Source organism: Mya arenaria, chromosome 17 (genome assembly GCF_026914265.1).
Source record: "Mya arenaria isolate MELC-2E11 chromosome 17, ASM2691426v1".
NCBI lineage: Eukaryota > Metazoa > Mollusca > Bivalvia > Myida > Myidae > Mya > Mya arenaria.
In genome coordinates this window covers 33637128-33664626 of record NC_069138.1, presented here as the reverse complement: position 1 = coordinate 33664626, position 27499 = coordinate 33637128, and the positions used below count along the sequence as shown (strand labels likewise).

The window sequence follows — 27499 nt, the reverse complement described above, 5'->3', positions numbered from 1 at the left end:
TAATTATCTAGGCAGACCGTACACTTTTATATGATAGACATGTTGCAAATTTGTAAATGGTATAATTAACATGATTTCGGAATAAAAAATGAGATCGCACGATATTTACTCTTATTTTCATGTGTCATTGCCAGTGGATATACAGTGCTCCAAAATATTTCATTTCATGGATAAAGAAAGGTAAATGTTTTATGACTAATTTACTTATATAGTTAGATGATATATGTTTGATAATAAGACAAATGGTTAATACTTACTTATTGTTCACGGTTGAAAGTGTAACATATTATTGCTGGTGGTTAAGAAAGAAAGATCAGACTAACATTATGAAGCAATATACGCCTTAAAGGGACTGTACACCAGATTGACACCAAAAAAAGTTTTTTTCTGTAACGAATCTCAAGACAATTATTTAATAAAATGTTTTACTCGTTGATATCATTGTAAAAAAGAATACCAAAATTAAAAATTAAAAAAAATGTGTCGGAAGACCGGGTTCGAACCGGTGTCGCCAAAATTGCTGTCCAGCCTTGTATCCACTGAGCTACGAAAGCTTACTCTAAAAGGGTGATATAATTAAGCTATAGACCTAGCTGTGCTATATCACGCCTGAGTGAATCACGTGATAACATCGACTAGCCAATCACGCATAAGGAATGAATTCTACTTGGTAGACATACATCTTTTTAAATGGAAAAATACGAAAGCACTGCGAAAAATAAATTAATTGTAAACTATGTGGTACTTCAGTTAGTAAGTTTCAATGCATTGTACACATCGTTACCAAGATTATGTCAGTTTTTGACATTTTTATTTTTACTATTTCATCATATGGAGTACAGTCCCTTTAAGGTAGTACACCACTTATGAAAACCTCACCTTGAATCTCTTCAATCTTAATGCTTTAATGTTGTTTAAAACAGGACTACAAATTGTCTGGAGGATAAGGGAGACGGGCCTTCTCAATCCTTGAAGAAGATGTTATTGTAAATAATGATATAGTTATATGTTTATTGGTTGATTGAAAAGCATACACGTAACCAGTTGCCAGCATCATAGCAACAAGCTGCTGTTGCTGCTAAACAGCCGTGCTGCTAACTTCACGCTCATATCAACATATACATTGATATTTTTAACACCTCATGTTGTCATCAAAACATTTCCTTGCACATGTTGGACTACTACTTCACATGAATGGCCTTTGACTATGGAAATTTTACAAACTGAATAACTCTAAGCCTGAGGTGTAGTTTCATTATACATGAAACAAATCAATTATTGGCTATTACAAATGCAAATATTCTGTCCAGGACGTTATAGAATTTGGGGAAACAAGATGTGTGTATGTGTATTTAAGCGTTTACATACGCATATTTGTCTGTTGGCTTGTAATTTATATACATTCTTAACATACATTGATATTGCCCTACCACCGTAGCCTGTAGTCCAACATTCATTTTACTGGCCAGGTCTTGAATACATTATAATGCTCTTCCTCTGTGGCCTGAAGTCCAAATACATTATAATGCTTTACTTCTGTGGCTTCTAGTCCCACATACATTATACTGCCCTACCTCTGTGGCCTGAAGTCAGCATACGTGAGAATGCTCTACATCTGTGGCCTGTAGTCCCACATACATTATACTGCCCTACATCAGTGGCTTCTAGTCACACATACATTATAATGCTCTTCCTCTGTGGCTTCTCGTCCCACATACATTAAAATGCTCAACCTGTGTGGCTTCTAGTCCCACATACGTTGTACTGCCCTACCTCTGTGGCCTGAAGTCCCACATACATTATACAACCTTACCTCTGTGGTTTCTAGTCCCACATACATGATAATGCTCTACCTCTGTGGCTTCTAGTCCCATATACATTATACTGCCCTACATATGTGGCTTCTAGTCCCACATACATTATACTGCCCTACCTCTGTGGTTTCAAGTCCCACATACATGATAATGCTCTACCTCTGTGGCTTCTAGTCCCACATACATTATACTGCTCTACCTCTGTGGCTTCTAGTCCCACATACATTATAATGCTCTACCCCTGTGGCTTCTAGTCCCACATACATTATACTGCCCTACCTCTGTGGCTTCTAGTCCGACATACATTATAATGCTCTACATCTGTGGCTTCTAGTCCCACATACATTATGCTGCCCTATCTTTGTGGCCTGAAGTCCACATACATTATAATGCTCTACCTTTGTGGCTTCTAGTCCCACAAACATTATAATGCCCTACCTCTGTGGCCTGATATACACATACATTATAATGCTCTACCTCTGTGGCTTCTAGTCCCACATACATTATACTGCCCTACCTATGTGGCCTGAATTACACATACATTATAATGCTCTACCTCTGTGGCCTGATATACACATACATTATAATGCTCTACCTCTGTGGCTTCTAGTCCCACATACATTATACTGCCCTACCTATGTGGCCTGAAGTACACATACATTATAATGCCCTACCTCTGTGGCCTGATATACACATACATTATAATGCTCTACCTCTGTGGCTTCTAGTCCCACATACATTATACTGCCCTACCTCTGTGGCCTGAAGTACACATACATTATAATGCTCTACCTCTGTGGCCCGAAGTCCCACATACATTATACAACCCTACCTCTGTGGCCTAAAGTACACATACATTATAATGCTCTAAATCTGTGGCTTCTAGTCCCACATACATTATACTGCCCTACCCCTGTGGCCCGAAGTCCCACATACATTATACAACCCTACCTCTGTGGCCTGAAGTACACATACATTATAATGCTCTACATCTGTGGCTTCTAGTCCCACATACATTATACTGCCCTACCTATGTGGCCCGAAGTCCCACATACATTATACAACCCTACCTCCGTGGCCTGAGGTCCACATACATTATAATGCTCTACCTCTGTGGTCTCAAGTCCACATACATTATACTGCTCTACCTCTGTGGTCTCAAGTCCACATACATTATAATGCTCTACCTATGTGGCTTCTAGTCCCACATACATTATTTTGCTCTAAATCTGGCCTCAAGTCCACATACATTATAATGCTCTACCTATGTGGCTTCTAGTCCCACATACATTATACTGCTCTACCTCTGTGGTCTCAAGTCCACATACATTTTAATGCTCTACCTATGTGGCTTCTACTCCCACATACATTATTCTGCTCTACCTCTTTGGCCTGAAGTCCAACATGTATGACAATGCTGTAGTAAAATGCACGTGTTTTAACTACGAAATAAAGTGTGGCAAATTTAAGGAGTGTTAAAACAAAAATACCAAAAGGTTGAACCCTTCAGCAAATGCTGATATTTGCTCAAATTTCGTTTTTAAAGACTAATATTTTCATAAGCGTTAATAGTAACGCGATTGAAAATTAATTGCGGTTGTGGGGTTGCGTGATTGGTTGATTGATATTATCACGTGATGTTATAAATGTATCCTTAACAGGTCAACATATCCAGCATGTCAGTTAAAGTTTATTGACCATACCGGCTTGGGTTCGAACCCGGCCCTTAATCCAAAATACTTTTTCATACTAAAACTGTATGTTTTTTCTGCAATTTCGATATCATAGAGTAAAATAATGATAGAATAAATTTTACTCGATTTATGTTCTGAGTAAACACCATAGCAGAAACATTCTCCGTTCTATAAATGAAAGAAGAATGTTAAGTGTTTAATTTGATTGCTTCGGTTTCATTGTTATTTCGTCGAAGGCAAATTTGATTCATATTACCCAGTTTACAGACACAAAGCAACACAGACATCGCACATATAAAACAACCCACAAAACCAAACATGCAACGAAAAGCCATGAAACTTTCACATTATTATATTACAAGCTATTAGCAAAATATTTAATTACAACATAGAAGGAAATCACAAATGCCGACTTAAGATATATGAACGTTACGTGCAACACTGGTATACCTAGGTAAAAGGCTTCCGACGGTGACATGCTACCACACAGCTCCTGGCTGCTCTGTTCTGGAACAGGAGTAATATTTTAACCAGACAGGTTGTGATTTATTTTTTAAATCATCTTTTATAATTAACCTTATGACTGAGAATCTTAAATCTATATATATTGGATTATAACATGCCGTCTTTCCAGTTTGACCTGCCTGTGTATTACCACAACTATCGCGACAAAAGAAAAGGGCAATGCAAACTAGAGAGAACACCAGTTAGGTCTTAACCCCAAACGTGAACATGTCTTTTCCAACCCGAGATAACTAGATCCAAAATAGATCCAAATGTTCGGCTATTATGGAAATCCTTGTCTCTAACCCTTGATAAGTGAATCCAAATATTTGGCAATGCTGGAAATCCTTTTCTTGCGCACGAGTAATTAAATATAAAAACTACCCATATGGAACTACTTTTTATTGTCATCACGAAATTACCTCCCTTGTTGAGGACCGTCAATTTGACGCGCCATTGAAATCTTGTCTTGTGAAAATAATTAAAAATCCATATAAATCATTCGTCGCTTCTAATGGCACCAAAAGGATTTCATTTGCACGAAAAATAATGCTCATCTCGAGTTTTCCTTTCTTCATTGCATTTTCGAACACATCGTGAGCTGTAACAATCTGACAGTGGTCCTTGTTTTTCACCATAAGCATGTCCGCAGTTATTGTTGGTACATATATGGCGCTTTCATGTAGTATTGTTTAAATCTGCGATGCCCTAGTGGAAAGACATAGTAGATGAAACTAAATTACGTATAAAAAGTTTGTTCTTTTCTTGGAAGTCAAATAACGTTGAAAACTCCCCCATAGTATCTGATAGTGTCGGTCCTTTGCAAGTAACGGAATCGGCATATAACAGAGGGAATGCATTACAAACGAGATTTTTACAAAACAACAATAACAAGAATCATAAAGTTTATTATGTTTTCTATTTCATTTAATTTTATACCAAACATAAAATATTTATTATCTAAAAGTGACACTCTTATTAAAAATCAATACGTTCACATCTATAACAAACATCAGTTTTGACTGATAAACCTTAAACTACTAACTAAATAACGCATTTAAGGAAAATATTAATTTCTGACAACAAGATTGTAACTGTGTATTTAATAGCAGAAAGCGCAAACATATTAAATGATTGGTGACTGCTAAAATATTTACTGTGGTCTACTATAGTCCCATTAAAGGTAGAAATACCGTGTTTAACACTCATTTCTTTCTAATTAAACTCGGTATCCTTCATAAGAACCATTGTTTTCGACATTTATTCATCCTTTTTGGAATATTAAAACAATATAATTAATTGTGGTAATTCTTATTTGGGAGTAACAGTGCATCTTTAAACTTAAGGAAAAAAAAACCCACAAAGGAACACAATATATGTGTGCCAACAAGCGGGGCACTGATTCCCAGATAAGCCATAATGGTGAATGGCTCAATGTCCCTATACACAGTGATGAATGCTTCTGCATCGTAATATTATCCGGAATCAATGCCACTCACAGCCCTTCACGAATAAGCTCCCATCTGTACGTTCGTAAGACAAACAATACCATAATGAATAATAAATATGTGTTAATAACACAGAGACAATCATGTATTTTTATGTTATTTTTTTTTTGTTACAAAAATTATCAAACAAAACACGCTATTAGTTGACAATGAAACGATCTTCACTGTAACCCGCTTTCTTATCGAATGATTTACCAAATCAGAACATCTATAATGCAATATTTCCTCGAGGACAATGTAAAATTTACATTAGCTACAGTGCCCTATAGAATCTACCTCACGACCGTGTTTAACTTAATTATCTAGGCAGAGCGTACACTTTTATGTGATAGACATGTTGCAAATTTGTAAATGGTAATATGAACTAAGGCGCTGCCTCTACGGGCTTGAAGTGTTATTGCCGGAATCGTAGTTCTTTTTATGAAACACGTGTTCTACAATACATCGCGGCCGGCATATTTGGCCTCTCAGGCCATCAAGAACAACTAGCTTTTATATAGACAAGTCGAAAAACTTTTTAGTACATGTTCTTTAAAGTTAAGCCCAGAGCCTTAATTTATGAATATTCATATGGCAAGGACAAAGAGGCTTTTTTGAATTTGCTTTTCAGCTGTATAATTATTTTGATATCGGGTCTACAGTCCAGTTACCAGAAAACCATTTTTTTTGAAGAAGTTAGATACAGACCATTATTTGTCCATGATTTAATGAATACTAGTATGATAATACAGGCATATCTCCATTGTTCGCCATCTTCCTTGCCACATACTTTGCATGATCTCTCAGTATTTTGATTAGTAATTAAGACCATAGTGAAAGAAATCGGCTAAGTAGTATGAAGGAAATCGTTCCTTTTACCAGATGTATATCCTTATAAGTATTGGTCTTTCACACCTTTCATAAAGCAAGCAGTAAGTATTACACAGTTTATTTATGAGTCCTTAATTTACATAGATACACTATCTACATACATTTATAAACTAAAGCTATAAAATATGAGATAAATATGCACATGGTCATTGTAAATGAGTAATGTGATATTCATACAGTTATGTTGCAGTAGACAAATTATTAATTATTTTAAACAAGAACTAGGTAGCATATAATTATAATGAGGATAAAACATGAACATTGACAGCTAATACTGAAGACATTTTAAAAAAAAGTAAAAGATGAGTATATGGTCACCTTAGTGCAAGAACTCAATATCTGCTTCTATATCTATATGCAGTTATTGAGGTATTGCACTAACGTGATTTAATATTTATTATATTTTTGTAACAATAACATTCAATACTCAACAGAAAAAATGCATGGATTTTTTTAATTGAAAATGAAAACAAAAGTGAGCCTTATATTTTGTTATATCATTTGAAAAGTTTTGCTGTTACTTAAAGCTGCACTCTCACAGATTTACTGTTTTGACAACTTTTTTTATTCTTTGTCTTGGAATTAGATTTTTTTTTGTAAATATCTGGTTACCAGTGATGAAAGACTGCTGACAAAAGATCAGATCGCAGATTTTCATATTTCCATTCCAAATTTAATGTTTTATGGCTTAAACCGTTACTAACGGTTTAATAAAAATCCATAAAACATCGTTTTTGGGACGGAAATATGAAAAACTGCAATCTGATCTTTTGTCAGAAGTCTTTTATCATTGGTTTGCAGATATTTACTCAAAAACTTGTACGTTCGCAGACAAATTATAAAAAAGTTGTCAAAACGTTCAATCTGTGAGAGTGCAGCTTTAACATCAGATATCACAATGAATGGAAAAAACAAACAGGTATCACACATGTCAGAAAATAAATTACATAAAAAGCTGTTTAATTTTTGATAAAAATAGGATAGAAACTCTATCCCTAAACTATGACAAAAACAGTGATTATTTTGATATAAAGTTTTCTTAAGCATGTATGTACAATGTTTTTGTGTAATATGACATTATATAAATTTTGCATGGCTTCCAGTGTGACAGTACATATTGTCAACATGAGGGAAATACTGTTACCCGAGGCGAAGCAGTATTTACCCGAATATGAACTGTCACACTGGAAGCCATGCAATATTTATTTTATTATACTGAACACAGTTACATTTATATACATATATACGATTTTTACCATAACACAACTTTCAAGTGTAATCAATTTGTTCTATAATTATTGTTTGTTTACATAAGCTGTCATTTTGTTGCCAATGTCGTTTAGAAATAAGGCAAACACCGGTGGTAACCAGATCCACAATACATTTTAATAAGCGCTTACCACTTCAGACTTGGGGAAACCAAAAAAATGCCTATATTTAGATGCACGTGCTATGTGGCGTGAGACCACAGTTATTTTTACTATATGTATCATTTAAACACTGACCTGGCTTCTCACTTTAAAACAGTCCTAATTGAAAAAACAAGTAACTAGCTGCTGTAGAACAATCCATGACACAAAATTTAATTTCAAGAAAACATAGGGTTGACCATTGCGTTGTCTCACAAAATTGAGTAGTAATACATAACCCTAAGGTCAAGACGGAATAAGGCTACAAACAACCAATTTACATAGTTTCACAGGCAACGATTTTTCCAATTTTTACACTGAAAACCATCAGTTTTTGCAATACAGTGTCAAATTATGTTGAGCTCTATGCAACAGGGCCACCTGTTTCTTCTCTTTCATTCAACTTTAATAAAATATTGATACTTGAACACAAGCACTCCTTTGTCTGTATTCACATCCGATCTTGGTCAACGGGGGGCAGATAACTGTGGTCTTGAGCCTATTTAAGCAACATTTTTTCAGAAACATACTTCAAAACTCGCTTTAGTTCAACTTTAGGCTATATGCAACACATACTGAAAGTTTAACAATGATATATTACACACTAAATGAATGAGACAAGTATTAGCACCTGTGGTATCTTCATAAAAAAGCAGAAACAGCCATTTCCCTCCCGAACCCTCCCCTCTAAAACAAATTATGAATTACTAAGCATTTGATTTCATTATTTGTGCTGAAGTGTTTTTTTCTGTAATTTCATTCATACATCTTTATCGCCTAAAGTATTCGCGAGACATCTGCCCAACTCTGCCATGACAAAAATATTTATTCAATAAACATTTTTTTTTTAAACTGGGTTGAAGTGTGTTTGGGTTAGAACCAGCCGCCAAGTTAGCTCTGAGTAGCTATATAGAGTTCCGGCTGCGGTGGTGTGTTTCATCACCTCACTGGGCATAATTACACTCAGGTTACCCACAATCGTGGCAGCAGTAAAAGAGCAGAAGTGCCTACATGTCGGCCTAAATGGTTAAAGGAACTGTGTCACAGACAAGCACCAAAAAAAGTTTTTTTTCTGTAACGATTCTCAGGACATTGACTAGCTAATCACGCATAAGAAATTAATTCTTCCTGGTCATCTTTTTTAATGGAAAAATATGAAATAACTTCTGAACTTAAATAAGTTGTAAACTATGTGATACTTCAGTTAGTAAGTTTCAATGCATTGTACATATCGATGCCAAATTTATGATAATTTTCGACAATTTTCTTTTTTTTTCCGTTAATTTATCATCTGTGAGACAGGCCTTCTGTAAGTTCATTCACACATCTTTATCGCTTAAAGTATTCACGAGTTATCTGCTCCACTCCGCCATGACAAAAATATTAATTCAATAAACATTTTTAATTTTTAAACTGGGCATAATTACACTCAGGTTACCCACAATCGTGGCAGCAGTAAAAGAGCAGGAGTGCCTACATGTCGGCCTAAATGGTTAAAGGGACTGTGTCATAGATCGATGCCAAATTTATGATATTTTTCGACAATTTTCTTTTTTTTTCGCTGTTTTATCATCTGTGAGACAGCCCCCTTAATGGACGGACGAGTCTAGTCTGTGTGAGTTGGAACCAGCTACCTGTTTAACTCAGTTGGCAAGAGCGCAGTGATAGTCAGGGGCGTAGCTTGGCAAAAATCAATGTGTAGGCTCCGTTGTTCTAGGGGGGTTGGCGGGCATGCCCCCCCCCCCGAAAAATTTTGAAATCCCATATCGCCGCAGCTGTATTTTGGGGATTTTTTTTGAAGGAAAATAAATTTTATAATCTTGCTGTTTTTATCAAGCTTAAAAGTATATTCCATACTTGTTCTAAAGCAGTTCAAATTTTCAACAAAAAATAAGTTAACTATAATTGAAAATCTCTTCGTACTGTATTCAGAATATATTTAAAACATGAATATATATAACCGACCATGTCAATAAAAGTAATCAGACTAAGAAACCGGAACTACTTAGAAATCGTACAAATCAAACACTTTCTGTAGCAAAGGCCGGCTACACTTGCTTCAGAAAAAGTTAAGCTTCCTGCACTTCCTTGAAGCGAATGTATTTATAACATTTATGTCGACGTCCATGCCCTTGTGAATATATAATATCAGTATGATTTTATACAACAGCAATATTTGGGATAGAAAATGAAAAGTTGGATTTGAAAATCTGATGCGTAATAAACCATAACCAAATCCAAAACCAAAAATGCAATAAAACATTTGTTATTTCACGTTTTATTCAAGTCAGATGTTTACTAAAGAAGATGTGCTACATGATATTTATCTTTATAATTGCAATTATACTGAGCCAACAGACCTTTAAGTTTTATATCTAGCTCCCCAGCTTTCGAGACATTATCAAATACCTTAACGCTATGTGAGCATTGCTTTTAAATATTAAGATATGATTTTGAATTTGCAACTTTTGGGCTTAACTAACATTTCAATACTTAAGACTATTTTGTTTTGTACCTTATAGTTTTTAAAAATCCTTGTATTTGTACACATTGAAAATAATACATATTTATACAACTAAATAGCGACTTTAATAAAATGAAAACTTCAAAGACAAGCCCAGTATTCAATATCTCGAAATTACACCTGTTAAAATGTTCAACGTACGAGCCCAAACCACGCTGAACAAAATACACGAACATCAAACACTCACAAAATAGCTATACAAACGAACAAACAGACCAAAATAACTAGTCAAACGTACAAACAGACCAAACACTCATTGCAAAAGCTATACAAACGTACAAACAGACCAAACACTCACTAAAATAGCTGTACAAAGCTCATTAAAATAGCAATACAAACGTACAAACATACCAAGCACTCATTAAGATAGCTAAACAAACGTACAAACTGTTGCTAAACAAATTACAATAGACGTTAATACAAAAATTTGGTCACCCTACATAAGTTTGTAAATGGATATTTTTTTTTTTAAATTCTTCCGGGTTGTATTCGTACACCTTTCAAATACAACTATTTTACACTAATTGAAGTAACTAACTACATACCTTAACGCCTTATTCAGTATATTTTGCGCACACAGAATGAAGCTTTGTTATACTTATGTTTTTAAGATACTACTGAATATTTAACTTTGAAACAGTGTTTTTTATATAGCTGAAGGATGGATTTAGCTCGACAACGAGGTATAACATGCCTATATTTGGTATGTATGTTGTACGACATAAAATTGGTGCTGAAAATCAGATGTTTTTCATCGTTATGCTGTTGCACTCAGAAAAATGATATTAATCATTATTAAATCTATAAAATTGAGGCAATTTTATACGATAAGCTTGTAAATTTCCCCTTTTCAAAAACAGTTTGTGGCCAGTATGTTTTTTTATTTTACCAAAATCTGACGATTACTTTTCAAGTAATTTTAATTTATGTTAAACCGGTCGTTCGTTATGCATTTTGCTTTTTTCACCTTCTTTTGTAAAACATGACATATTTTACATAAATTGAATCATAATTTTATCTTAAATATGTTCTAAAGGATGAATAGCATATGCATTTTGATAAAAACAGAGAATGAGAACAATTGCGGTTGATAAAATGAAGTTCTTTATTCTTGTTTCTGGTCAGTTCAAACATCCTAAATGAGTAGTGTCCGCAACAGGGCTATAGACAACACTCTTACAGTTTATTTACAAAGGGCACTTACTGTTCTTCAACAATGGCATAAACACACAAACAAACATTAGGCTACAGCAGATCAATGTCTTTGTCCGCAACGCTGTAGTGTCCGCAACGCAAAGCCCAACTGTATATTTCTATACAATTCAGTGTTAATTAATCATTTGTTTTGCTGTAAATATTTAGAACCAATTCATTTTTATCATAAAACAGCAAACAGAATGAAGTAAATAATTTAAGGCTGATTTGACAGGCCCATAACGCAAAAATTGAATATTTTGTATGTTAATCCTGGAACAATATTTTGGAAATGCTACTCTGAAAGTGTACTGTAGTGAAAAGCTTCAAAAGTGCTTCCTTTCAAAACAGCAAAATATGTTATAAGAACAATTCATACTATGAACAGCTGTATCTTGTTTTCTGGGTTTGTTGCGGACACTACAGGAACTGTCTAGTGCTTATTATCACGTTTTACATTTCGTTGCAGAACAAAAAATGAAAACTTAACCAATATAGCACTGAGATATGTAGGAAATGTCATGCAAAGTTAAAACAAGACAAAAATAAACATGAACAGTTGAAACAGAAATATAGAGAAAGAAAGAAACGTGAATGGTTGAAACATAAAGAACACGCTAGTAATAATGAAACATTGAAAAGGGAACTGAAGATTTTTTTTGAGGAAATACAAAGGTATAGGGCTAAAAAAGAAGCAACAGAAACTGTATTGAAAACTGTATCTAGTCTAAATAATACACCAGTTGGTCAAAGTCAAAGTACACACAAAAGGGAAAAGAAACATGCCATTCGACAAAACACTAGCCTACGATGTGAATGAAAGTGCAACTAAACTGAAAAAGAAAACAACTTTTCAACATATATATATAAACTAGGTATGTTTATCAAGGATTGTTAGGTACTGCCTTGGAACGGTCAGTAAAATGTAAATTTACTGGGGCTTTAAACCAGTTTAAGTGCGCAAACCTCACTCTTATCCCATCAATGCATGCATTAACTTGAGGAAACTTAACAATAAAACAAATAAAAATAAACTTATAGGTAAACCCCAAGAACTTCTATGATTAGAGATCCAAACTCTATCTGCAAACAGAGGAATACAATTCAAAACTCGCGTTTGGTCAAAAACACTGAAAGACAAATGCTGGTGGAGGAACAGAGTAAGAACAGCAAAAGCAGGCAAGATAACAGCTGAAACAAAAGTGTGGTAAAAGAGTTTTATTTTATATCAGGAGAAGTAAGCTGCTGTATTCCAAATAAGAAAGATGTGACAAAAGAATGCCAGCCAAAGTTTATCATGAAAGCAACATCACTGAACTGAAGCCCATCACGCCTTCTTACAGAAATATCCAGACAAGGAAATTGGCCGAACAACATTTTATCTGTTAAAGCCAAAAATGTGAGAAAAGTTAGTGAAACAAATAAAAGATGCTGCCTCTGCCAGATCTGCTGCAATGCAGCACTAGTCGCTGAAAGTATATCAACAACTTCCTGTGTGGAAAAAAACCTAACACAAAGAAACCAACAAAGTTTGACACTGAATCTGTCGAGGAATACTTTAAATATGTGTCTACAATCTACTCTACAAAATATTCTTTACTGTTTTCTCAATTTTGTTATTAAAACATGTAAGTACATGTGTTTTGAACTTGTTAAAATAAAGATAAAAGTTATGTACAAGAAATCTTGTTATTTCTCCAGTTACAAGTTACTTAGCGTTAGGCGTTCAAATGTGTAGTGTCCGCAACATGGCATGTATGTTTCTATTACTTTTGTTACAGTTTTACTGTTGAAAGTTGCCTTCTCCACTTTGTTTCTATTTGGTAAATAGGTGTTTGAATTGTCTCTGGAGGAAGCACTTTGGACAGGATGCGATAATTAAGCCATATAAATTTGATTTTGTAAAGAAATATTTCGGTCTTTTCATGATACAATATGCATAAATTGATAAACACCAAATGAAAGCTCATGAAATAGGTCTAAAATTTGCTGTGAGTTTAAATGTACTTTAACAAAATTAAACAAAAACATCTCTCAAATACATATTTACTTTATTTGTAACAAGTATATTTCTGGAGTTCAAACTGTAGTGTCCGCAACAAAATAGTGGTATTGATATTATTTTAATTTCAAATAAATGCATAGCTTAACACCTGAAATGTTTTGTTTTGTTTTATGATGTCACCTTTACAGTTGACATCATGAACAACCCAGGTTTACCTGCCTCCTTTTTAAAGAAACAAATAAATGTAGACAAACAACTAAAATAATTTGCAAGAAGTAAATAACATCCAAATAAACAAAATATACACAAGTTATCAATAAACAACCACCAAGTTGGGTTTTATATTTGGCAAATGAGTTTCTTCAATGGATTATACAATTAAAAGTGCTGGTTAATGATTACAGCTGAAAACAATAGATGCATAACAATGTATGTGTGTAGCGTCCGCAACAGATTGCCCTACTGTGATTGAAAGTATGATAACTTTTTAACTACTCCAGACTGACCAACAAAAATTTAGGAAAATAAGCTCGATACATGTACTAGTTGGCAAATATATATTTTTTCTATTACGAGATACTTCAATTTTTGCTCTCAAGTGCAACACATCTGCGCAAAATATACTGAATAAGGCGTAAATAAGATCTTATCCACATCCATCCATTTACATGCAATTGTTTTAATAGTCACAAGCGAAACGGCCAATTTGGGTTGAGTCAAAGGGTATGGTAGTCAATATTCATTCGTCAATTATTCACGCTTGTGTGGCTTTTCTGGCTAGGTTATACTAAATGTCTTGTTATATATATTTCCTATACAACCTTTGCATTTTGAGGTTCATTTAAAGCTGCAATCTTACAGATTGATTGTTTTGAAAACTTTCTTTCAATTTTGTTTTGTAATTAGCTATTTTTTTTGCGTAAATGTCTTCAAACCAATGACATATGACTAGTAACAAAATATCATATTGCAGTTTTTATTATTGCGTTTATGTTTTGAGGTTAAAAGCGTAACCAACGCGTACAAGCTACTTATTCAGACATTTTATCATCATAGACTAGATAGTTAGTGAGAACAGTCTATATTCCATATTGAATGTGTTCATATATGGTGGCCTTTTGGCAGTTTTTGCAAATGGTATGTTTTCTACATTTATAATTATCAGAACATTTATACATACAGGCCATTTTACTTTTGGGAAGCATTCATTTTTTTTCGAATTCATTCACGTATTCGATTAACATTACTCTACATTAACGGTAATTTATTATGGCTTATTACAGCAGAAATCAGCCATTATTGTAATTTGAATTATAAATACGATTTTTAAGCTCAAGCATTGCATGTATATATCATCTCATGTGCATGCGATTCTTATGTCCACAGTAGTATCAGCAGGGGCGTAGCTTGGCAAAAATCAATATGTAGGCTCCGTTTTTCTAGGGGGGGAAGCGGACATGCCCCCCCCCCCCGAAAAATTTGAAATCCTATATCGCCGCAGCTGTATTTTGGGGAATTTTTTGAAGGAAAATAAATTTTATAATTTTGCAGTTTTGTCAAGCTAAAAAGTATATTCCATACTTGTTCTAAAGCAGTTCAAATTTTCAACAAAAAATAAATTAACGATAATTGAAAAACTCTTCGTCCTGTATTCAGAATATATTTAACACATGAATATATAACCGACCATGTCAATAAAAGTAATCAGACTAAGAAATCGGAACTACTTAGAAATCTTACAAATCAAACACTTTCTGTAGCAAAGGCCGGCTACACTTGCTTCAGAAAAAGTTAAGCTTCCTGCACTTCCTTGAAGCGAATGTATTTATAACATTATTAATGTCGACGTCCATGTCCTTGTCAATATGCAGTAATGCCAACGATGACATCCTGTCTGTGCTCATGGTCAACCGCAAATAGTTCTTGATTCGTTTCATAGCACTAAACGTTCGTTCGCATGATGCTGATGTCGGTGGCATTGTCAACAGTACTCCGAGAATGCCATAAATACACGGGTACAACTCTTTGCTCGTCTGTAGGAACGTATCTTGGAGCCGAGGCTGTCTACTGTCGCGATATTCCACCGAACTCTCCACCTCGCAACTTCGTTACCGAAAGCTTCAAACGAATGCTGGAGATCTGGAGCATATGCGGCATATATGGACGGAAGCATTTCATCTTGTAGACCTGGCAATCGGTTTGGCAGAAGATACTGTGCCGCGAAGCGGTCTTCATTGCTTAAAATATGGGTCTCCATTTCCTGTATCAAATGGTCAAGGAATACATTGAACAATAGTCGGAAACCGTATCTACATCCGGGTAAGCGCGGTGATTTTGCCTACCAGCCCTTCTTGGTGTCGACGGGATTATATCAAATTCCGCGGCAACATTTGTAGCTTTTTCAAAGAGAGCGCCCCACACTTCTGGGTCGTTTCGCTCATTATTTATTAGCTAAATGACGACCTAAGTCTCACCGCAATAGAACGTTATCTTCTTTTTGCAACAGGTTGGTTAAAGCAACCGTGGAACTATCAATGCTATAATGAATTCAAAGCAAAGTATCCCTGCCAGATACTGCCCTGCTTTGTTATCTCCGTTGTCATTTAGTGTTTCAAGTGTGTGAACTACAACGGGAAATGCGTTCTTGAATGTCGCCAGGGCATCGGCGCGACTCGACCACCTTGTTTCGCACAAAGTACGCAGTTTCGTTCGCTGCTCCATTTCCTCTTTAGTGGTGGCATCTCCAGACAACTCGTCCACGAAAGTTGCTAGCCGTTCCGCAGTGTAATCGAACAGAAAACTTATGTCCTGGACAGTTGACATCATTGTTCGAACACAAGGGATATTGGAGCTGTGAACCAACGCGAGATTCAGGCAATGCGCTTTGCAGTGTACGTAGTGATGCGGTGAGTTTTCACGAACAAGAGCCTGAACTCCTCGGTATTTCCCCCGTCATGTTTGATGCCCCATCGTAACTCTGCGCTCGCACTTTTAAGACGTCAAGGTCGGCTTCCTGGAGAAATGACATAATATTGGCAGAAAGTTCAATTCCTTTGAAAGAGGCACACTGAACGAAGCCCAAAAAAGAATCCTTTCCTTTATTTGTTCAGCGCAAATGTCAATAAGTTCGTTTTGGATGTCGGGGGAAGATTTTATAACTTGTAGGCACGGCTGAAATAGGTGGTTGGGAATTACAAACTTTAAAAAAAAAAGAGACGGTAAAACATTTTAAACGCTGCAAATAGCTCCATTTGGTGTTGGTGTTTATCGCTTGAATACACATGATTATACATATACTTTATTGATGAAAAATAGTGCATCTATGTCCTAATATATACAGATTACACCACAGATTGCCTTGTACAATATAGTTAAACGCTTTCGTAAACTCAATAAAGAAACAAAGAATAACTGCTTGTTTTCATAACGAACGTTAATGTGTATCATTTCCTGGAATCAGAATTAAAATTTAAAAGGAATATACCGTCAAATAACAATTTTATTGAAATTTGAATTACCGTACCCCCATCTCAGAATTGTCGATAAAAACGACATCACCCGAGAGACAAGAATAATCCTTTATTTCATTTATTTTTCAACATTTTGGTAATAATCTGTTATAAGAGTACCAAGAAATATATTTGCTTTCAGAAATGATACATAATTGATCACATCACCAACAAACATAATCATACTGTTCTGAAATAGCCATATGGTAATTTAATTTTAACATACTTTTATGACCGCGTAAAATTGGAACATCGATGTTTAAAAGCAAAACTAACAAGTTCTTGAAATACTCATGACCTGTTCTTTATTAATAATTCCCTTTAATCTTTTGGTAACATTATGCTAAAAAAATCAAAATGTTTTACCGTCTCATTAAAAAAGGCCGATTTCTAAAGGATTTTGCTGCCTTTTTTGGGTCACCTTTCCTACTTAATTTGTTGAATTTGACATTGTCTATATCTATTGGAGTTTCACCTGAAATATGTTCATTATTCTGTACCTTGTCCCTCAGAAATCTTCTCAACGCTTTTTAGAGGGTCTCTCTTTTCTGTTCTCTGGACGTGTCTGGAGGATAGGGGAGCCTTCTCAATCCTGAAGAAGATCATGTTGTTTTCCATAAGCTTTGCGTGAATATCTAAATTGCGTGAGTTTATTCGTTCATTTTCATGCTCAAGGTGTTCAATTCGTGAGGATAAAAATGGGTTTTGTTTCTTTAATGAACGGATTTCGTGTTCAGTTTCATGTTTGGATTTACGTACCTCGTCGCTGAATTTACTATACTCAACACAAAAATCTTCTATTTCACACAATCTCTGTGTCGCGGATTTACTTTCCTCACGAAAATCATGGACTTGAATTCTTAGTTGAGACGCATCTTTCTTTAAAGGGGCTTTATTGTAAGCATGGAGACCATGGATTTCAGACGTGAATTTAGTTCCTTGAACTTAGAACACTACTGTCTGTTTACTGGTGTTCTTGAGGTCCGTGCCGAGGGATGTCCACGGGCGCTTCTGTCTGGGGATTCGTGCCATCAGAAAGTTTCCCGTTCGATCTGCCATTTGTGTCACCTTTGCTTCCTTTGTTCGACACAATTAAAATTGAAGTTAACTGTTATTGTCCACAAATTTGTTACAAATATCTATATTGTTTTGTTACAAAACTGTTAGCAATACTAATCCTGATACTCTAGGATCACTTTTTTTTATCTAGAGTTAATATTAAATCTATTTTCCATTTTTTTTTTTCTTTCACAAATATTTCATGCCCGGCATATAGGATAGGAATTAGGAGTATCAAGATGTCGCATAGTCCAGCGACTTATCCTTATTTGAAAAGGGTGAAATTATGTTATCGCAAGTGTGTTTTTAGTTTTCTAAAGAATTCAGCCCAGTCGGCAAGCCGAGTGCAACTAGACACTCAATAAACTATGTAAAATTCCAAAGAATGAACTCTAAGTTTCTTAAAAAAAAGTATTCAGTGCGAAATTGTTGTGGAGGGCTACTCATCCCGATTTTTATGGTGATGTGTTAAAGTGATACTCTTATTCAAAATCAGTACATACACATGTATAATAAAAATAAATTTTGAGTGATATACCTTCAACTACTTACTAAATAATTCATTTATGGAAAATATTAATTACTGATAACAAGTTTATAACCGTGTATTTAATAGCTGAAAACGCAAAAATATTATATGATTGGTGAATGATAAAATATTTACTGTGACCAACTATGGTTTCATAAGGCCTAAAGAATAATATATTTGGTTCAGATTACCCGACCCTTCCTACAGAATAGGCGCCGACCCTACCGTTTTTATAGTCAGTTTGAAAAAAAAAATGAAAAAAAAAAATAAAAATAAATAAATCCTTTTTTTTCAATTGCATTTCACTATGTAGTTTAAAACCTTTAATGCTTACTCAGAAGATAACTTTAACATTCCGCTATGATGAAAAAGACGTCTGATGACGTCTGATATAAACCTAATAAAAAAAGCCTACCTACCCTATCTAATTTTGAAAAGGATGTAACCGTAACCAATTATTGCTTTTTAGGCATAAGGTAGAAATACGCTAATTTTGGCACATTTCTTTCAAATTAAACACAGTATCCTTCATATGAACCATTGTTCTCGACATTTATTAACCCATTTGGGTTAATCAAAACAATTGTATTAAGTATGGTAAATTTTGTTTGGGAGTAATAGTGCATCTTTAAAGAAAATTTGTAAAATTTAAAATGTTTTCAGTAGCTAGTTTGGCAGGTAGACTCAATGAATTGGTTAGATTTTATTAAAACCGTGGATATAACGGCAATACTTTGAAAAGTACTAACCGTCTAGTTTTTGATGATGATTTCCTCATACAAAATATAAGGTTAAACATAGCATCCAAACATAACTAAACGTTCAGTGCTTTGATTTTATAAACAAATTGAAGATCCATGTTATCTTTAAAACTGCCTTTTTGCTGGGTAGGGATGCTCCAGCGTGTGACGTCTCTTTCTTGTAACACTTTACTTAGGTAATCATTTGGAAGAAAAGAACGTCGGAGAACCCACGTGACTTATTTGGTAAAGTGCACGGCGACAAATGTCAACAAGTCTCGATTCAGGTAATATTTTTAAAGATAACTTTCTTAATATTTGGAGAATTTTTGTGAAATAAAGACCATAAACCCCACATTTAAGAGCTCTATCCACGGTAATAAACAACTTTCTCTAATATTTGAAAGTTTTCCTGAAAATCTTGACCAACTGATTTCTCAGAGTTGAAATCTAAGGCAAAGTACACGGCTTTTGACAAATCTATCGCTTTACTTCATGCTAGCCGTAAATAATTCATACACAAATCTTATTTTAAGCAAAATCTATGTATTTTAAAGTTTTCAGCGTGTATTGTTTAACTTTTTATTGTTATTTCAAAGGCGAAAATGACCTAAAACCAAATTGATAAAGTACACAGACATTTTAGGTTTGATAAAGTACACGGTCGTTTACAACCTTCAGTGTATATACCCATTATTTCGCTGACTGGTGCTAAAACGAGTTATTATCAATTTATTTATTATTTCTATTCTCCAAATTCATTATTGAACATTGCTCCATGTTTGAAAAGACGCATTGTAATGGAGTGGCAATGGAAGAATGAACGCGTTTTAACAGTTAGACCGACGGAGTCGCCTAAATGATGGGCTCATTTTCATGAATCATGGAAACAAGTGTTATCACACTAAAATTCAGTCCCGTATTTTAACAATATATTCGCAATTGACAAACAAAGGGCTTGAAGTTTTTGTAAAGGGTGTTCCACTTCTTTTTCGTATCGTATATGTAAAACGTGTTTGTATTCATTATACATGGTAAACAATAACTCATAACTGCTTAATAACTCTTCATTTTGTCAATTTTGAGAAAGAAAAGTGTTCTTGTACTTTTAATGTCTTCGATTGCTAGCTGATTTGATAGACTTATGATTTTGTAACATTTGTTTTATTTCAGAATATGAAGACTCCCACTTTATGCAAAGAATGCGGAATGGCATTTCAAAATAAAAAAAACAACATCTAGTAGACCACGATAGAAGGCATTCTGGTCAATTGCCATCGTTTTTGCGGAAAAGTGTTAACACAGACACAGGCTAGTTTTTAGCTTTATTTTTTCGCAGAGAAATAAGAATATACTAACAGTTATACTTTTATTATGACTCCCCTCGTGTAGAGGTCAAGATTTGCCGTCGTCTGACTGTGTTTTCAACGTTTTTTAGGGTTTGCGTTTTTCACATAATAATGTGGTCCGAGTTTCAGTGGACAGGGTCGTTTAGTTTTATGATGCTGATTACACGATCAAACACTCATTACGTGGCAGTAAGATAGTGTTTTTTTATAAATTATATTCAAGTACTGACATTGCCAGCATTTCTCGCTAACTTGTGACAGTACATGTCTTTTTTATAGGTGCAGCAATCACGACGAGACAAAGTTGCACGTTTGCAAATATTGTGGCAAAACTGCTCTTGCAAGACTTGAAGATACACGAAAGGCGCGAAAGCGGGCAATTGAAGCTAAACTGTGATGTGTGTGGGTTCAAATTGGGAGACACGACCAATCTCAGTGACCAGATTTCTATTAGACACAAGGGAATGACACGTCACAAATGTCTACAGTTTCGCTCAGCATTCAAGTTCAAATCTGGACTCAGCAGGCGCGTTAAGGCGAAACACACCTAATCAGCACACATTGAAAGATGACAATGGTCTAGTTAGAAGTGCATTCCAGTATGTTGCAATTGCCGAGTTAAAATAACGTTTTGATGAGTTAAACATTTTATTAAGATAAATAGCAAAACGTACTGTTACCAAATGGTGCTCTTTCAAAATGTTCGTTTGTCTTACAGTGCTGAAAAACTTGCTGTGTAAAATTAGTATGAAAACGGATTGAGCATAAAACATTTTCACAAGGTTTAAAGATGCATTGTTGTCATTTCCCATTGATGTCCTATAAACTCTTAACTGCATGTATCTTATATAATTCAGCAAGCTTTGAAACCCAATTATTTTGTAATCACATATCAGCCTTTAGTCTAGAACATTCTAATGTCCCATGCTCAGCTCTTATCTAGATGTTCCAAGTCTTAGTCCTAGCCTGTAAGTTGGTAATATAGGGTGTTCTCATTCCTCCTTCTGTTTCCCATCTAACTCCGAGCCTCCATCTTTACAATGAGTTCATGTCTGTATTGTTCGAACGAGCCCAGTTTTACTGATTTAGATCAGATAATATTTGTTCAGACTGAACCAAATAAAAGATTCAGCGTCACCTGAAAGGAATGAACAATATGCTTTAAATGTGGAAATATATATAAACTAATTGTGATGTGCTTATTTTATTATTTTATATCACATCAAAATAGGAACATTCATGAAATTTATAATCACCACAAACGGGCCGCTAACTACAGATATGTTTTATTCGCCGTCAGTCCAGATTATAATTTATAAGTAAAACTATCTGATTTTTGAAGAAATGTATGTATGATTCTGTATTGATCTGCATATTTAAAAGTAATCGAACTTATAATGGCAGACTTTCTCTTAAATTATCCCATAGACTATCTTTCAACTCCTCATTAAATATGATTGCTAAATATTTAGGTGTGCGGTATAATGCAAAATTTATTGATACAACTTAAATAAAAACTAAACACTATACATTCTGACTTCACGAATAGAAAATGCTTATATACCTATTAGTTTGTAAACCGCACTCTACTTTCAAGCATAAACTAAAATGACCGTGTACTTTATCATCCTAAAATGTCCGTGTACTTTATCAATATGGTTTTAGTTCATTTTTACCTTTGAAATAACTAGAAGTTAAACAATACACGCTGAAAACTATCAAATACATAAAATTTGCTTAAAATAAGATTTGTGTATGAATAATTTACGGCAAACACGAAGTAAAGCGATAGATTTGTCAAAAGCCGTGTACTTTGCCTTAGATTTCAACTCTGAGAAATCAGTTGGTCAAGATTTTCAGGAAAACTTTCGAATATTAGTGAAAGTTCTTTACTACCGTGGATAGAGCTCTTAAATGCGGGGTTTATGGTCTTTATTTCACAAAAAATCTCCAAATATTAAGAATGTTATCTTTAAAAACATTACCTGAATCGAGACTTGATGACATTTGTTGCCGTGCACTTTACCATATAAGTCACGTGGGTTCTCCACCGTGAAAAGTTTAGCTATTAATTTTCTTTTTTTAATAATATTTTCTTTGTTCCCAGTTTTATTACAATGATGCTTTTTATTATGAAACTATATGGTCACGCAATTTAAAGCTTTCATTTGCTATGACAAGACTGTGTGATGCTCATTGTTTCAAACAATGACTGCATCGTATCTTTGAAAAGTTTACATTAGGTACTCGTTTACTAGGATAAGATTTACCTTTTGCGTTTTTACTTTATTCAGGACTTTTGAGATAAGAGTGGGGTTGTGCATGCAAACTGGTAAACATCAGTAAAATTATTTTACTGACCATTTCATGGGGGTACCTAACACTCTTTGATAAACACACCTAGTTTTTATATAGTATATATGCAATGTGTTGTTCACAAACACGAAACACGGAACAATAGCACTAAACTCTTGTGTTGTTGTTCCGTGTTTCTTGTTAGTGATTTTTTTAATTTTGTGTTATATGTCTTTGGCGTTTACCCGGAGTCATTAAATGAGGTTTATGTTTAAACATATGGCTATTGAGTTTGCTTCTGTAGCTTTGTATATAATTAATTCATGGGAAAACTAGACGCATGCACTTGTATTCAACCATATCTGATATTATATTAAATTTAAACGAGGCCAAATATGTGTACGTTAACGTTGAAAACAGTAAAAACGCATGATTGTTGATCGCCATTCATCACAGAAAACCATCACTGAAGATAAATAAACAATGATAAAGTATGATTTCTTTAAGATTTTCTTTATGCAAATATATATTGCAGTATGGCGAAGAGTTGTACATATTCATTTATTTGTTAAATAAATACGTTGACAGTCATTATATTATAGGCTAACCGTATTTCCTTACATACTATACACACCTTAAGGCAAACATAAACGTAAACATATGTAGCATACTACATAAAAGCTATGACTAACATGTTTGATAATATTGTTTTTGCCGGCTAGTTAAAGTACTTATATCCGACAACATTTAATTGTATCTTAAGAACATTCATATTGTTTATAGACTGGTTGGGATTTATGTGAGTATGTAGGAAAGAGAAAGAGGATATTAATATTAAGAACATACTAAGCAAAAACATCTTTCAACAGTTAAACATCTAAATATAAAAGAAAAGAATCAACAGTAATAGTAAGTTTCGGTTTATTTTTTATATGGTTGTGTTATTTAATGAAATATTTAAGACTATACGTAAATATCAGTTAGGCCTAAAACATATGTTTGTTTCGAGTAACCCGACCCTACCTATAGAAATGCGCCGACCCTAACTATTTTGTTCCGTTTCTGAGCAATAAAAAATATTCGTTAGAGCATAGAGAGTTACGAAGGGCGGATAAATGCAGATTTTAATCAGAATTATTGTTTATATGATAAAACAGTCAGGCAATGACAGTAATGTAGGAAAGACTGTGCAAGAAAACACTCTGAACTTAGACAGATTTTGAAAAAAAAATCCCTACCTAGAAATTTAGGGAAGGTTACTCTAAACAAATTTTTTTTGGCCTTAGAAGAAATATCTTTGATAAGGTGCATGTGTCAGAAATTCATGGTTGTGTAAGTGATTCTTCTCCTTTTTTCTTCCTTTTCTTCTTCATTTTCTTCTTCGTTTTCTTTCGTTTACTTCTTCATTTTCTTATTCTTTTTCATTTACTTCTTATTTTGTTTACTTCTTCATTTTTAGCTCGACTATTCGAAGAATAAGGAGAGCTATCCTAGTCATCCCGAGCGTCGGCGTAAACACTTATGTTCAAGTTTTTCTAAGAGTTTTTGTACCACCTCAAATATTTTCAAAGTCCATTGACATATGGCTTTGAAACTTTGCACATTTGTTCACCATCGTGCCCCCAACCTGTACACAGGAGGAGGTAACTATATCAAGCATTTTGACAAAATTATACCCCTTTTTCTACTTAGAATTTACGTTAAAGTTTGCGTACCGTCTCAAATATTTTCAAAGTTCATTGACATCTGGCTTTGAAACGTTGCACGCTTGTTCACCATCATACCCCCAACCTGTACACAGGAGGAGGTAACTCTATCAAGCATTTTGACAAAATTATGCCCCTTTTTCGACTTAGAATTTACGTTAAAGTTTGCGTACCACCTCAAATATTTCCATTCAATTTATCTAAATATCTCAGCACATCATGTATTGCATTGAAATCTAATCTAACAGTGATCCATGCATGTTTCGCCAAAACTTTTCAATCTATACACCGAAAAGCGGCGGAATAGTCGAGCGCGCTGTCTCTGTGACAGCTCTTGTTTCATTTCCTTCTTCTTTTTTTCTTCTCCTTTAACTGTTTTATTCTATAACTTGGACATGATATCTTACAATGGATTTTCTTTTTCCAGAACAATACAGATTCCAACAACATCTCTGAGACAACATGGAATGTGAGCAGCCCATTGTGAACACAGCTGTCAAAATCCAAACGTCTTCTAAATTACAACATAAAGCTTCAAAATTATCGATGGTGTTCTAATACACGTTCTTTAATGCACACCCAGTGACTTGGTCTTATATAGTTGATAAATCTACCGTTGGGATATGCGGTCTAAAGGGAAAAAACTGTATGTGCTTCTTTGTGCTGGATTTGTTTGCTTTTATTTTTATTTTTTCCAAGATAATCTGAAACAAACTGAAGTGCCAAACACGGCGTTGTCCCGACCAACTATAATTCCAACACAAGATCGCATGTTTAAGGTTGTTGACAAGCAAGGTGTCCGAAAAACATTCAAGGACTATTGTACTGCACGAGGAAAATTCCATCAACAAACACCCTTAATTCAGAATTCTGTAGTGAATAACACTTCGTTTTTTTCTGTCATTAAAAGAAACAAGCTTGCACTCGAAAGTCGAAAAAACCCTCTTGACTTCGTGCCTCCAGTACCGGAAAAAACTCGGACGGATGTCGTCCCCTACTTCCGGCCAGAAATATTGGACCATTACCTTTTACTGCCCAACAAAACCTACGAGGACAGAATCGCGATTCTGACACCGATTCGAAATGCTGATCGTGTGCTCAGAAATTACTTAGACAATCTAATTAATTTGGATTATCCGCACAGTTTGATCTCCGTATATTTTGGCGAAGATGGTTCATCGGACAATACTTTTACCACAGCAGCTAAACTGTCAAAAGAACTCACCGATATTTATGAATTTCGCGCAGCAAGTGTGTTCCATTTTAATATTTCACACAATGTGTCTGTGCAGGAAACACAACTGTTAAGCAGACACGTGCTTCGGAAACAGCTCGAACGCCGATCCAAAATGGCTAAGTCGCGTAACCTACTTGTGAACATGGTTCTGAATATTTCAAATCCTGACTACGTAATTTGGATAGACGCCGACTTGGAATGTTTTCCTTCTGACCTTATTGAGCAACTATTGTTCGCTCGTTCTGACGTTACAGCACCGCCATGTCTTGGTGTCTACGGTGGCGTTAAGAAAATGTACGACCGGAACTGTTGGCGAGAAACACCTGCGTCTGTTGAATCTCAATCTAAGTTACCGGAAGAATCCCTTGTTGTGGAGGGCTACTCAAATTCAGATAGAATATACCTCGCTGATCTCAAAGCGGAGGGGCGGGTTGTTCCCCTGGACGGGGTCGGTGGTTGCGTCCTTATGGTGCGGGCTGAGTGTCATCGGAAGGGACTTGTGTTTCCTGAAGAACTGTTTCAACGCCATATAGAAACGGAAGGACTTGCGAAACTCGCGAAACAGATGGGCTATTCTGTGAACGGTCTTCCGTGGCTGGAAGTCTTTCATGGGAAAACATGACTCATGCACTTGTATTCAACCGTTTCAAATATTATATTGAATTAAATCGAGGCTCATTATTGTATACGTTCACATTGAAAAGAGTAAAAACAAATCATTGTTGATCGCCATTCATAACAGAAAATCATCACTGAAGATAAAGAAACAATGAGTCTTTTGTTATTTAAATCTAGTGTATGTCGAAATAAGGTTTGTTGCATGCAAATGAGTTTTGCAGTATTGCCGTTTAAACAACTTTTCTTCTTTTTTTTGCTTTAGAACAAGCCAATTTATGCGAAATGCATGGAAACCCGTTATATACAACTGCTGACAAAAAAATAGATAGCAGGTTTTCATATTGAAGTTCAAAAAATAATTATTTATGCATTTGTCTTAAACCGTTGGCAACGCTTTTAGCCATATAACATTAATTTTCGAACAGAAATAATTATGAAAATCTGTTATTTGATCTGATCTTTTGTCAGAAGTCTTATATCACTGGTTTGCAGATATTTACGCAAAAATCGGCACATTCTAAGACAAAACATAAAAAAGTTGTCAAAACGGTATATCTGTGAGAGTGCAGCTTTAAGCTACACGTATTAATTTATTTGTTAAAAATATACGTAGACAGTAATAATAAAATTAAGGTGGCACAGAGGTGACATCCGCAACACTTATTTTATATTGTGGCAACAACTTATTCATTTATGACCACAACTTAGTATATTGAGGCCACAAGTTAGTAGCTTGAGGCCACAACTCAGTAGCTTGAGGCCACAACTTAGAAACGGATGCAAGCTGCGGATGTGACCTCTGTGCCACTGTATAAAATAGGCTTGCGGCACATGCTTACGTACTCTACATATCAGATGACAGACTTGTGTAAACATATGTGACATTCCCGCCCCTTGCCATATTTCATGAATAAAGTAATGAATAACATGTTTAA

At 34.8% G+C, this 27499-nt stretch overlaps 1 protein-coding gene across 5 annotated transcripts; it reads left to right on the top strand.

Moving 5' to 3' along the window:
* Nucleotides 1–27499, top strand: LOC128222768 (uncharacterized). 5 transcript variants are annotated; one of them, XM_052931882.1, is made up of 2 exons: nucleotides 1–180; nucleotides 25137–27499. In XM_052931882.1, exon 2 carries the CDS (start codon nucleotides 25333–25335, stop codon nucleotides 26566–26568), a length of 1236 nt encoding a protein of 411 aa, XP_052787842.1. In that variant the 5' UTR covers nucleotides 1–180; nucleotides 25137–25332; the 3' UTR covers nucleotides 26569–27499. The 5 variants fall into 5 exon arrangements, 4 of the variants coding, with proteins under 4 accessions (XP_052787842.1, XP_052787844.1, XP_052787845.1 ...); XR_008259220.1 differs by lacking the exons at nucleotides 1–180; nucleotides 25137–27499 and adding exons at nucleotides 10891–11026; nucleotides 11987–13388; XM_052931884.1 differs by lacking the exon at nucleotides 1–180 and adding an exon at nucleotides 10893–11026.